The sequence below is a fragment of the Oncorhynchus kisutch genome, linkage group LG27 (genome assembly GCF_002021735.2).
Source record: "Oncorhynchus kisutch isolate 150728-3 linkage group LG27, Okis_V2, whole genome shotgun sequence".
NCBI lineage: Eukaryota > Metazoa > Chordata > Actinopteri > Salmoniformes > Salmonidae > Oncorhynchus > Oncorhynchus kisutch.
This window is the reverse complement of record NC_034200.2, coordinates 28,946,191-28,959,110: the sequence shown is the minus strand read 5'-3', so window position 1 is coordinate 28,959,110 and position 12,920 is coordinate 28,946,191. Positions and strand designations below refer to the sequence as shown.

The following is a 12,920-nucleotide window of genomic DNA, read 5'->3' as shown; positions in this document are numbered from 1 at the left end:
TGCAGAGGTAATGACTGCAGTCGTGGCTAGTTGGCTAGCTAGCAACAAGCAAGGGATTAGAACGTTGCCACTGAACATGGCAACGGAACATAAAGAACGAATGACTGGGTCACGTCTGTAAATATCGAACTAATCAAAAGAACGACTGGGTCGCATCTCTAGCAACCAAAAGATGAGAAAGTATGAATTTGCGTTTAAAAATCTAAATATCAATTAAGAAAAGTACTTTTACCAGTAAATGTGTTCTTTCATATTGTTTTCTTTGGCAACTGTTATAAGCGGGATAAACGCCAATGTTCTGTACATAGAACCCCACAGTGGAGGTGTCATAAGACCCATAAAACCTAGCAGTCAAACAGGGAAATGGTTCCAGTCGTTTTTAAACCATTCATTTTTCCTATAGGGAATTTTAGAAACACTTAAATTAAGGGCTGTGTAGGCTTACCCTGGCGTGACGTTTTGATAACATATAAATCTCTCTCGGACAAGGTGACTTATCAATATATTCAGCTCTATTTACTCTCAGAATCGAAAATGATAATTAGCATCAAAGTAGGCCTCATGCAAAACTACAGATCCCTGCAAGCTCCTGCACATCATCTCTAGCTGACACCTTTGCTAACAGGTATTGTGTCAATTTAAAACTTGCGCAGGAAAGTTCACAGAATTGTCCATTTAAAGAAATGTAACCAAATTATGAATTACTACATTTAGCTAACATCAGAGATTCTTACCTTTACTCCGATTCGGCAGTCTCATCCAGGTCATCATGTCATTTGTAATTCTTTATGATAGCCAAATTAGTAGCCAATTAGCATTTCATTTTTGGGGGGTAAATACAGGCGAATATACTGATAAAAGTCACCTTGTCCTAGTGAAATTTTCAAAACATCATGCCTGGGTAAACAAACGATTGGAATCATTTCCCTGTTTGACCGCTAAGGATTTATGGGTATTACTATGGTACTCTATGATCTTGGAAAAATTAACTACACAAAGGAACTCGGCTCTGCCTCGTCCCGCTGCGTCGTCCATTATTTCCCAAGGTAATGTACAAAACATCAGCGTTTATTCCTTACATTATGTATGTATCTGCCAACATTTTGGAGGTTAATGGCTGTGGATATAGATATTTTGGTGCCTTTGGAAACAACTACCATTGAGAAGTGAAGTTAGAGAAATGAATGATATAAATGAATGTGTCAGACAGGAGAGGGGGCTATTTATCCTGTTTTGTAGATCTAACTTGTGAGTCATTTAAAATACTGCCTTATTGTGAGGAAGAGCATTCTTCATATAAACCTCTGGGGGGAGATTAAGTTAAGCAAAATATCAATCAGTGAAGTTTTGGTAGTCTGAGACATTAGGGAGCTAAGAAACTAAAAACTGTTAATATTTTGCGCTCACTTGAGCAATCTGTACAAAAAAAAGATAGACATAGGGCTGAGTGAATGCGTCAAATAAATCCAATCCTCACCATTAACACCAGAGTTATTATCTCAGGTGGGCTTGGCAGAGTGAGGCAGGAACATTGGCTCCACTTCCCAAGCAGAAAAACACATCAAACAGCCAGTGGAGTCCACTTATTTTTGCAGGATACATGGGTTTATTATGTTTTGTACAACTAATTGGTCTGAAATGCTGCTCTGTTCTCAATAGAAAGAAGCAAAATGAGGGCATTTATCGACTGAAAGCAACATGTTTCAACATCAGCATACTGGGATAAATGTGAGCACTGTGGAAAGAGCAACATGGTTATTATAATAACAATGAAAAGCGACCGACACACTGCCATTAGATGGATAACTACAACACACGGGTATAGCAGTACTTAGAGTAGGGTACCTCCATGTTCCAACAACAAAGCAGATAACATTGATGGGCCCTTCAGTTCCAAAGACCAAACCACCAATGGGAAGGCCACAATAGCCTTCTCCCCCATAGTTACAGCCTTTTGTGAGACTTTGTGGTGGAAATGGAAGCTTCAGAAAATGTTCTATGGCCACTTAAAGGGATAATTAACTTTTTTGAAGCTGTAGCTTATTTTAATGTTACCTCGCCAGGAGAGTCTGGCCATTTCTAAATAACCAACTAACAAACTAAAAAATAGTTTGGATGACAGTTTTTAAGTGGAAACTCAACTAACATTTCAAAAAAGTGAACTATCCCTTTAAAAACCAATGGCAAGACAAAGGGAAAGAAAACAAATAGGTCATGCCACGATTTGTTTTCCACACATGCCCCAGCCTCGTACACCACAACGAACACAGGTTATTTTATAAATAACCAAAACCATAAAACATACAGTACTCTTTTTTTTGTCACATTATACCCAATCAAACAAAAAGCATGACAGTGAAGCTCTACAACGGAACAAGAATGTATAATCTAATCAACATTGAGAGTCCAGACTCAGGAGAGGTTGGAGGAGGGGCCGACCCCTAGTCCATGAATCCTCCATATCTCTTCTGTATTTCAGCCAGGGGGGAGTCACCCTGCTCCCCCTCCCAGGAGCGCTTCAGGAGACCCCCCTGGTTCTTCTGATCCTCCAGCCACTCAGGCCTTCCCACCCTTCTCATGAAGCCCCCGTAGCGCTTCTTCAATGGCCTGCCCACCCCCTCCAGGCCCCCCAAGTCCCCCTCTCTTCTCATGTACCCCCCATAGCGCTTGGCCACTTCCTCATCCCTCTGGCCCTCAGCCTCTGCATTCAGAATCTTCAGGATCTCCAGACGGATGTCCTCTTCCTCAGCCACCGGGCTGTTTTCTCCTCCCTGCACTCGCCTCTCTACGGGTGAGCGCCTCCTGATCATGAACCCCCCGTAGCGCTTCATGAAGCCGCCATACTTCTTGGCCAGTTGGTGCTGCTGACCCTGCACCTCTTCCTGTTTGATGTCATCTACCTCCTCCAATAGGACGTCTCGGCAGAGGCGGAGCTTCGTGGTGTCCAGGCTGCCCTCACATTCTATTGAGCATGTCTGTAAAGACAGGAAGGGAAGAGGAACCTCAAAACACAGAGGTGGATCAGCGGCTCACAAACCCATACCATACTGGAAATCTAGTTTCATTGGAGACTTGTCTCTATCAAGGGGCTCATGGTACACAGACGTGAAGCAGCAATGGCAAGAAAAAGTATGTGAAGCCTTTGGAATTACCTAAATTTCTGCATAAATTGGTCAAAACATTTTAAGTCACAACAATAGACAAACACTTTGTGCTTAAACTAATAACACACAAATTATTGTATTTTTCTTGTCTATATTGAATACATAATTTAAACATTCACAGTGTAGGTTGAAAAAAGCATGTGAACCCTTAGGCTAATGAATTCTCCAAAAGCTCATTGGAGTCAGGAGTCAGCTAACCTGGAGTCCAATCAATGAGTCGAGCTTGGAGATGTTGGTTAGAGCTGCACTGCCCTATAAAAAAAAACACTCACAACATTTAATTTCCTATTCACAAGAAGCATTGCCTGATGTGAACCATGCCTCAAACAAAAGAGATCTCAGAAGACCTAAGATGAAGAATTGTTGACTTGCATAAAGGTGGAAAGGGTTACAAAAGTATCTCTAAAAGCCTTGATGTTCATCAGTTCATGGCAAGACAAATTGTCTATAAATGGATAAAGTTCTTCACTGTTGCTACTCTCCCTAGGAGTGGCCGTCCTGCAAATATGACTGCAAGAGCACAGAGAATGCTGAGTGAGGTTAAGAAGAATCCTAGAGTGTCAGCTAAAGACTTACAAAAATCTCTGGAACATGCTAACATCTCTTTTGACGAGTCTATGATACGTAAAACACTAAACAAGAATGGTGTTCATGGGAGGACACCATGGAAGAAGCCACTGCTGTCCAAAAAAAACCATTGCTGCATGTCTGAAGTTCGCAAAAGAGCACCTGGATGTTCCAGTGTGCTACTGGCAAAATATATTCTGTGGGCAGAGGAAATTAAAGTTGAGTTGTTTGGAAGGAACACACAACACTATGCATGGAGAAAAAAAGGCACAGCACACCAACATCAAAACCTCATCCTAACTGTAAAGTATGGTGCAGGGAGCATCATGGTTTGGGGCTGCTTCGCTGCCTCAGGGCCTGGACAGCTTGCTATCATTTAAGGAAAAATGAATTCCCAACTTTATCAAGACATTTTGCAGGAGAATATAAGGCTATCTGTCCGCCAATTGAAGCTCAACAGAAGTTGGGTGATGCAACAGGACAATGATCCAAAACACAGAAGTAAATCAACAACAGAATGGCTTCAACAGAAGAAAATATGCCTTCAATAAAGACATGAAAGCATATAATTGTTTGCGTGTTATTAGTTTAAGCAGACTGTGTTTGCTAATTGTTGATTTAGATGAAGATCAGATCAAATTTTATGACCAATTTCCAGGTAATTCCAAAGGGTTCACATATTTTTTCTTGCCACCGTATTGACTGGAGTGACAGTGATATTTTTTCTTGCCACCGTATTGACTGGAGTGACAGTGATATTTTTTCTTGCCACCGTATTGACTGGAGTGACAGTGATATTTTTTCTTGCCACCGTATTGACTGGAGTGACAGTGATATTTTTTCTTGCCACCGTATTGACTGGAGTGACAGTGATATTTTTCTTGCCACCGTATTGACTGGAGTGACAGTGATATTTTTTCTTGCCACCGTATTGACTGGAGTGACAGTGATATTTTTTCTTGCCACCGTATTGACTGGAGTGACAGTGATATTTTTTCTTGCCACCGTATTGACTGGAGTGACAGTGATATTTTTTCTTGCCACCGTATTGACTGGAGTGACAGTGATATTTTTTCTTGCCACCGTATTGACTGGAGTGACAGTGATATTTTTTTTGCAATACAAAAGGCATATTTTACATATAAAGCAGTGTTTAATTAAACAATATTTAACAGGGGATTACAACAAGTCAAATTCTGGTGCATGGAATACTCTGGGTGTGGCTGTTACTCTAGCCAATGTCGGAGAGACACGGTTGGATGTATGAACAAATTCATTCTATTTGCCAGTTCCAATGTGATGTTCATGCTCTACTCGTTTTAAGAGTCATTATATTGAACACTTATCTGGTGCATTTTACCACTTTTTAGAATCACAGATAATGAGACATGATGTTCCTGAAAGCCTGATGTTCCTCAAAGCCTACATCTTTAATGCCTCATAAACATGTATTTTTATGTCTGAGCTGTCAAAGCAGAAGAGAAGAGTGCTTTTGTATAGCCTACATATAATTCTAAATACATTATCTGATAGAAAATAACTTCTCATATGAATGTTTATTTTATTGGGGGTATTTGAATGATATGAAAATGTGCTATCTACCAACATTTTTATTGAGGCTATATTGAACCACCAACATGCCACCTGATGGAGCTAAAACACACTAAGGGCCACACATAAAGACAGGTTTGATGGAGTTACTGAATTTATGCCATTGTGGTAAGATTTTAGACTTTTTGTTCGATGTTGAGCATTTGGGATGGGCCAGTACTATTGAATTGCTAATCAGACATGGATTCAGTCACTCCTCAATTGCCTTTAATAGCCTACATTTCAAGAATCGAAGTGACACGGCTCCCATGAAATTGATGATGCGCAACAGTCTTGGTTTTACTACAGGCTATATGTAATAAATGAAACCAAATCCTCTTCTAATTTGAAAACTTCATGAAGGCAAAAATAAATGCCTCGTGGTCTCATGTTGTCGCCAGTTAGACCAACAACACAAACTGTAGCCTAGATTAAAATCCAACCGACATTAATCATTAATGTCATATTGATGCAATTGACATTATGGGTTGCCTAATTTAATTGGTATTACATTGTCTACGTGGATCAAAATAAATGAAAAAGAGTTTAATAAAGTCGTGTTCCAAGGATACAAGCACCTCATGGAATATCCATTGCTTCTTTTGGTGACCAAAAAACACAGGTGCGTAGCCTACTGCGCAATCTTTCCCTACGAAAAAGTTAGACGCGGGAAAAAGTATCACCCCGTTACTTTACTTGAAATATATGCTTTAAAACATGCCCAAATGTACTTGACCTACCAGAGTGGTAATCGCCGTCTGATGCCCCCGTAGACGGTTGAGGCAGAGCGCACAGTCCTTCTCGCAGTCTGTTCCGACCGTCAGCGCAAAATACGCACCGAGAAGCAGTATCCGTAGTGAGTTCCCCGGCACAGCCATAGACTAGAGAAAATATTTTGGTCAGAGAAGTCAACACATATCATGGATTAGAATACGTTTGTGATTAAGAGTTTTACCTACTGTTAATTTCTCACGAAGTGATAAAACATGGACAATACGAAAAAGCCATGCATGTGCCCAAGTGGACACTAAATTAAACTCAATGGTCTTCTTTCCAAAGTAACAAAGTTGCCAAGAAGAAACAAACCAAGAAAAGCCCATACTTGCCTCTGTTTTTCTGTTTAGTCCAAGTCCTGTTGTGTTGCTGTAGGAACTGTTGATTGTGAGGCTTTGTAACAAATATATTACCGTCTTGCCGTTAGAAAAAAAGCACTTGCGATTGAGCCAATCAGCTTTCTCTGAAGTCGCACAGCTGGACAAGCTTGTGGGTCACGAAGCCAAATACTCAGGAGGATGCTCAAAATGTATACTGAGTTAAGTATACTGCGTCTGAGTTAAGTTCATAACGCAATTTTTGTGTCTCGATAGGTATAAGTACTTCTCCAAAAACGTCATCATAATGTATCCAGTCGTCAGAAGACAATTTCACGCATAAATGGACGCAATTCTTTAGATTTATTTGACCTTAGATAATAGGATATTTGTGAAATTGTACTTTGACATGTATTATAATATGCTTTGTGTTTGCATTTAATAATGGAGTAAGTATGTAAATTTACATAATGAAAATGTTCACTAGATAACAGAGATCAATAACATGACTTCTCAGTCATAAAACATGAGATGATGATCCTGATGCTATCACACTAGGTTCTGTCACAAGGTAGGGTGCTAGACATTGCAGCTGAGATATTCACAGACACACTCATCCTGCTCTGAGAGATTATATCGCATAGAGCCAAGAGTTAGCAGCTGTATAAGATACTGAATATGCACCTACATAAATAAAACATAAAAGTCCAGATGAATCATGAAGTTAATGTTTGATTGTGCATTAGCAATTTCTTCAGGCAATATATGTTTCACACAGGGATTTGTTACAAAAGCGTCCATTGAAATAGGTCTAACTGAGTCTAACTGATTTTCTTCTAGGAACCATATCTGTAGAACAGTCCTAGTCAGTCAAGGACTGATCGTTTTGTATTGGGCTGAATGTAGGCCATCATCTCTCTTTTAGTTAAAACTGTCTTGATACTGTTAACAGCCTTGTTAACTGTGAAGATGTTTGTTGGGAAAGAAGAGCTACAGGCAGATAAAGTTGAATGCGGTCAGTTGCCATAATGATGGTCTACAGCTGTCTTGTCCTTATCACAGTTTGCCCAGTGAGTAAACAGTCAAAAGGTAGAGGACAGGTTGGGAAGGAATTAAGCAATTACTTTCACCTCTGATGATTGCTGATGTTGCCTCTGTCTAGAGTATTAATGGACCTGAATACTATAGTTCATAGAAACCAGAAACCCTAGAATCACTCCAATTAGCATACCACAGATGATGCAATCTCTATTGCACTCCACACTGCCCTTTCCCACCTGGACAGAAGGAACACCTATGTGAGAATGCCATTCATTTGACTACAGCTCAGCGTTCAAAACCATAGTGCAGTCAAAGCTCATCAATAAGCTAAGGACCCTGGGACTGTACACATCTGTCTGTAACTGGATCCTGGACTTCCTGATGGGCCGCCCCCAGGTGGTAAGGGTAGGTAACAACACATCTACCACGCTGATCCTCAACACAGGGGCCCCTTAGGGGTGCTCGCTCAGTCCCCTCCTGTACTCCCTGTTCACTCATGACTGCACGGCCAGGGACGACTCCAACACTATCATTAAGTTTGCCGATGGCACAACAGTGGTAGGCCTGATCACCAACAACAACGAGACAGCCTATAGGGAGGAGGTCAGAGACCTGGCAGTGTGATGCCAGGACAACAACCTCTCCCTCAACATGATCAAAACAAAGGAGATGATTGTGGACTACAGGAAAAGGAGGACCGAGCACGCCCCCATTTCTCATCGGCGGGGCTGCAGTGGAGGAGGTTGAGAGCTTCAAGTTCCTTGATGTCCACATCACCAACAAACTAACATGGTCCAAGCACACCAAGACAGTTGTGAAGAGGGCTCGACAAAACCTATTCCCTCTCAAGAAACTGAAAAGATTTGGCATGGGTCCTCAGATCCTCAAAAGGTTCTACAGCTGCACTAACGAGAGCATCCTGATTGGTTGCATCACTGCCTGGTATGGCAACTGCTCGGCCTCCGACTGCAAGGCACTACACAGGGTAGTGCGAACGGCCCAGTAAATCACTGGGGCCAAGCTTCCTGCCATCCAGGATCTCTATACCAGGCGGTGTCAGAGAAAGGCCCTAAAAATTGTCAAAGACTCCAGCCACCCTAGTAATAGACTGTTCTCTCTGCTACTGCACGGCAAGCGGTACCAGAGCGCCAAGTCTAGGTCCAAGAGGCTTCTAAACAGCTTCTACCCCCAAGCCATAAGACTCCTGAACACCTAATCAAAAGGCTACCCAGACTATTTGCATTTCACTGTTGTATTCGGCGCATGTGACCAATAAAATTTGATTTGATAACTGTGTTTAAAAAGTTTATCCTATTGAAGTGATATGAATGTGCACGCTTTTGTGTGAGGGAATGCCAATGATTATGCAGCTAATGATATTGATGACAATGATGATAATGACGAAGGTGAGAATGATGGTGACAATGATGAAGACTAGTCCTGGTTGAGTCACAGTTTATGTAAACCCATGGTGCTATTACACCCACATTACAGCACTCAGCTCTCCTGATGAGATTGGCAAGTCAGATGGCACCCGTAATAGCTGTTATTTCATATAAATGTGTTCTTTTTCCTGGAGCAAGGGAAGCCAGTTGGCCAACAGGCTGGGTAGATGACATACCACTGTGCAACAATATGGCTTCCCATGTCCCCTGACTCCTGATGTAATTCTATTCTAGAACCCTAATGGAAGTCTCAGTGGTTGGATGGAATCATTTCAGTTTAGCTATTACCTTGTCGCCTACACAATTTTCTTTATCGTTTTTTTTTTTCGTTCAAAACTATGAACTACGTGGCCTCCCGGGTGGCGCGGTGGTTAAGGGCGCTGTACTGCAGCGCCAGCTGTGCCACCAGAGACTCTGGGTTCGCACCCAGGCTCTGTCGTAACCGGCCGCGACCGGGAGGTCCGTGGTGAGACGCACAATTGGCCTAGCGTCGTGAGGGTTTGGCCGGTAGGGATATACTTGTCTCATAGCGCACCAGCGACTCCTGTGGCGGGCCAGGGACAGTGCGCGCTAACCAAGGTTGCCAGGTGCACTGTGTTTTCTCCGACACATTGGGGTGGCTGGCTTTCGGGTTGGATGCGCGCTGTGTTAAGAAGCAGTGCGGCTTGGTTGTGTTGTGTATGGGAGGACGCATGACTTTCAACCTTCGTCTCTCCCGAGCCCGTACGGGAGTTGTAGCGATGAGACAAGATAGTAGCTACTAAAAACAATTGGATACCACGAAAAAGGGGTAAACATTTTTTTTAAACTATGAACTACAAGCTTAGTCTATAAACTCAATTGAAATGGTTATTCCCTTATTTTTGCAGTTTGTGTGTAATGTGAAAGTCCACTCCAATCCAGTGATATCTGATTTCTAAACTAAATACAGTGTAGCTCAACCGTGCATTAATAGTGTAGTAAATCCATGTTAAGCCTTTCACAAAAATGTCCACTGTACAAACAAACCATCCCCGATGATGACTACTAATATTCAAACACATCCCTGTTTACAATACAACAGCATCACAGGAAATGATTATCTTGGCAACACAGCTTCTAGGAACCTACTCAATATGAGAAGTCTATTAGTTATGGGAAATAAATACTCTGTGTGCGTTCCACATGGCGCCCTATTCCCTATGTAGTGCACTACCTTTGAACAGGGCCCTCTGGTCAAAAATAGTGAACTATATAGGAAATAGGGTGCCATGTTGGACGCATCCAGAATGACATCATGCTAAACAAGATCAGATATCAGTTTTGACTGCATATCCTGGATGCTGAGCCATATGATGAGGTTTTGCAGTTGTGAAACCATTAGGATTTAACCCATCCTGTGTCATGTTGCATTTGATCATTGTGATCCCCTTTTTTAGGTGATCTGTAGTATTAGCTGTAACAACAATTCCCCCTCCTTATATAAGCTACTGTCCATCTTTGAGTTGTGGGCTTTTACGTTGAAGAGACCCTAGTACTGGTCTCTGCTCTATGCTGCCGCTGTCATACGATTTACATATGTAAAATGATCAAATTACTCATCTGATTTAAAAACAAAACCCTTGGTTTTCCACTCTGATGGGAGTGATAGGTTGTGTTATATGCCCACACATTGTAAATGTCAACCTTTGTTTTCTCATCATAATTTTCATTATTTTCATCATGTTCATCTCTTTCTCTCTTTCCAAATTGCTATTGTAGAATGCTACATTGTTATCAAAACAATGAAAAGATGCATCATCCTGTTTCTGAGAAAGAGCCTATTACGTACACTATGCAGTATGTGCATGAATGTGAATAAAGGATCTTTGTTGGAGTTCAGTACATCAATTCCAGAATCTAGATTATACCCTTTCTTTATTTCTGTCTATAGGTCCCTGTCACCCCCTTCTCTCATTACCTCAGTAACTTTGATTTTAATGTAGGCCATTATTCAGTATTCACACTTTATGATTAAATAAGCTAAAAGAACAATAAACACAACGTCTCTTGCAATTAAACTGCCAGACAATAGTCAGGCTCTAGTAAAGTGCAGTGATGCGCTGAGCAAGCAAACCTTTAATATTCTCCCGTATTCAATTTCCTGCGATGTGAGAGAAGCAGGGGGGGTTCAATCTGGTAATGACTGTGTAGGTAAGACTAAAGCATGGATAGATGACAGGAGAGTTAATAGGTAAGACTAGAGCATGGAGAGATGACAGGAGACTTCAATTTCTGTGTAGGTAAGACTAAAGCATGGAGAGATGACAGGAGTTAATAGGTAAGACTGGAGCATGGAGAGATGACAGGAGAGTTAATAGGTAAGACTGGAGCATGGAGAGATGACAGGAGAGTTAATAGGTAAGACTGGAGCATGGAGAGATGACAGGAGAGTTAATGAATGTGTAGGTAAGACTGGAGCATGGAGAGACGACAGGAGAGTTAATAGGTAAGACTAGAGCATGGAGAGATGACAGGAGAGTTCAATTTCTCTTTAGGTAAGACTAGAGCATGGAGAGATGACAGGAGAGTTCAATTTCAGTGTAGGTAAGACTAGAGCATGGAGAGAACCCTGGCTCTCTCTCTCACATGCACACACACGCATGCACATCAGTGGAGGCTGCTGAGGGGAGTACGGCTCATAAAACATCTGGAACTGAGCTAATCAAAACCATGTGTTTGATGTATTTGATACAGTTCCATTTATTTGATACAATTCCATTTATCCCCCTTGACCACAAGCTCGTCCGACCCAATTAAGGTGCCACCAACCTTCTGTGGTGCGCACACACACACACACACACACACACACACACACACACACACACACACACACACACACACAAGAGACTGCAGGCTGCATGTAGGGAGTCAGGTGCACTCTAACATTTACGTAGGCCTGCTGAACTGTATGGAGTCCCAATGCCAGAATATTGGTTCATTTGACTCCTTTATTGCCATTACACTAGTAGCTACACATGGATGTTCTAGAGTTGTATGAGTTGCACTCTGTGACTCCCTCTGACTAAAGACAAACAAGACAGATGAACTCTACCCTTCCACCCCAATATAGTACAGTATAGAGGAGACATATTGTCATCCCTGTTTGGTTTGCATGCTAAATAGGGCACACTGTTGAAGTATTCACTATCTTCATCAGCAAAGTGCTTGGCTCAAGAGTAACTGTTTTTTCCTGAAGAGAGTTTTTACTATCGATGCGTCATATGATTAGTCATCAAACAGCCTGTTCTATCTAATCAACCACTCTGCACTGTTCCCCTGCCCAGTGTTGAATAGAATATGATCCTCTCTTATTGCTATAATGGTAACTTAAAGCTGCAATCAGCAGTAGAAACAATAACAAGGCTTTCCCCCTGCCCATATTTTGTTAAAAATCTGAGGGATGGTGCTGGAGAAATTTAACCTCAAAGTCATAGACGGAGTTATGGATGCACTAACCACCCATGATATCAACATTAGAGTTTGAATCATGTTTTGAGGCTATATGGTGTTCGTTTACATTTACTTTGTTTATAGACATTGGAGTAAAACATGCTTATATTTTGAGTTCTGATAGGGTACAACAGTTGAACGTAAACTCATGCGGCATTTTTTAATACGTTATATTCTTCAAAACTCGGTACATAAATGGGTACATATCATGAATTTCTAAATCCAAAAATGAATGTAGCAACTGCTGCTTGCCCCTTTAAATGCACATTGAAAACAATCTATTTCTATCTAAGGGATATGATTTGTATAATTGCAGTAACCTCAATTGCAGTCTTAATAGGAACTTTATTTAGTTATACCTTAATGTACTATTTCAAAGTTCAACATTTACATAAAAGAGGGGACAATAACAAATCTGCATGCGTACAGGACACAACTGTGTAGGCTTTACGTTTGGGTCACCGCAGAAGATTGTCTGCGAAAGGGAAAGTGAAACACTTCATTAACAGAAAGAACATGGTTAAGGGGGATGCTTAAACAGAGTCAGCACG

General features: G+C 41.4%; 1 protein-coding gene across 2 annotated transcripts; it reads right to left on the bottom strand.

The window, feature by feature from the left end:
• Window positions 1-1,583: 1,583 nt before the first annotated feature.
• Window positions 1,584-6,671, bottom strand: LOC109872319 (proenkephalin-A-like). Of its 2 annotated transcripts, none has more exons than XM_031806370.1 (3): window positions 6,424-6,671; window positions 6,062-6,202; window positions 1,584-2,975 (listed from the first exon to the last, which is right to left on the bottom strand). In XM_031806370.1, exons 2-3 carry the CDS (start codon window positions 6,197-6,199, stop codon window positions 2,442-2,444), a joined length of 672 nt encoding a protein of 223 aa, XP_031662230.1. In that variant the 5' UTR covers window positions 6,200-6,202; window positions 6,424-6,671; the 3' UTR covers window positions 1,584-2,441. The 2 variants fall into 2 exon arrangements, with proteins under 2 accessions (XP_031662230.1, XP_031662229.1); XM_031806369.1 differs by having other exon boundaries at window positions 6,428-6,670.
• Between the last annotated feature and the right edge of the window lie 6,249 nt (window positions 6,672-12,920).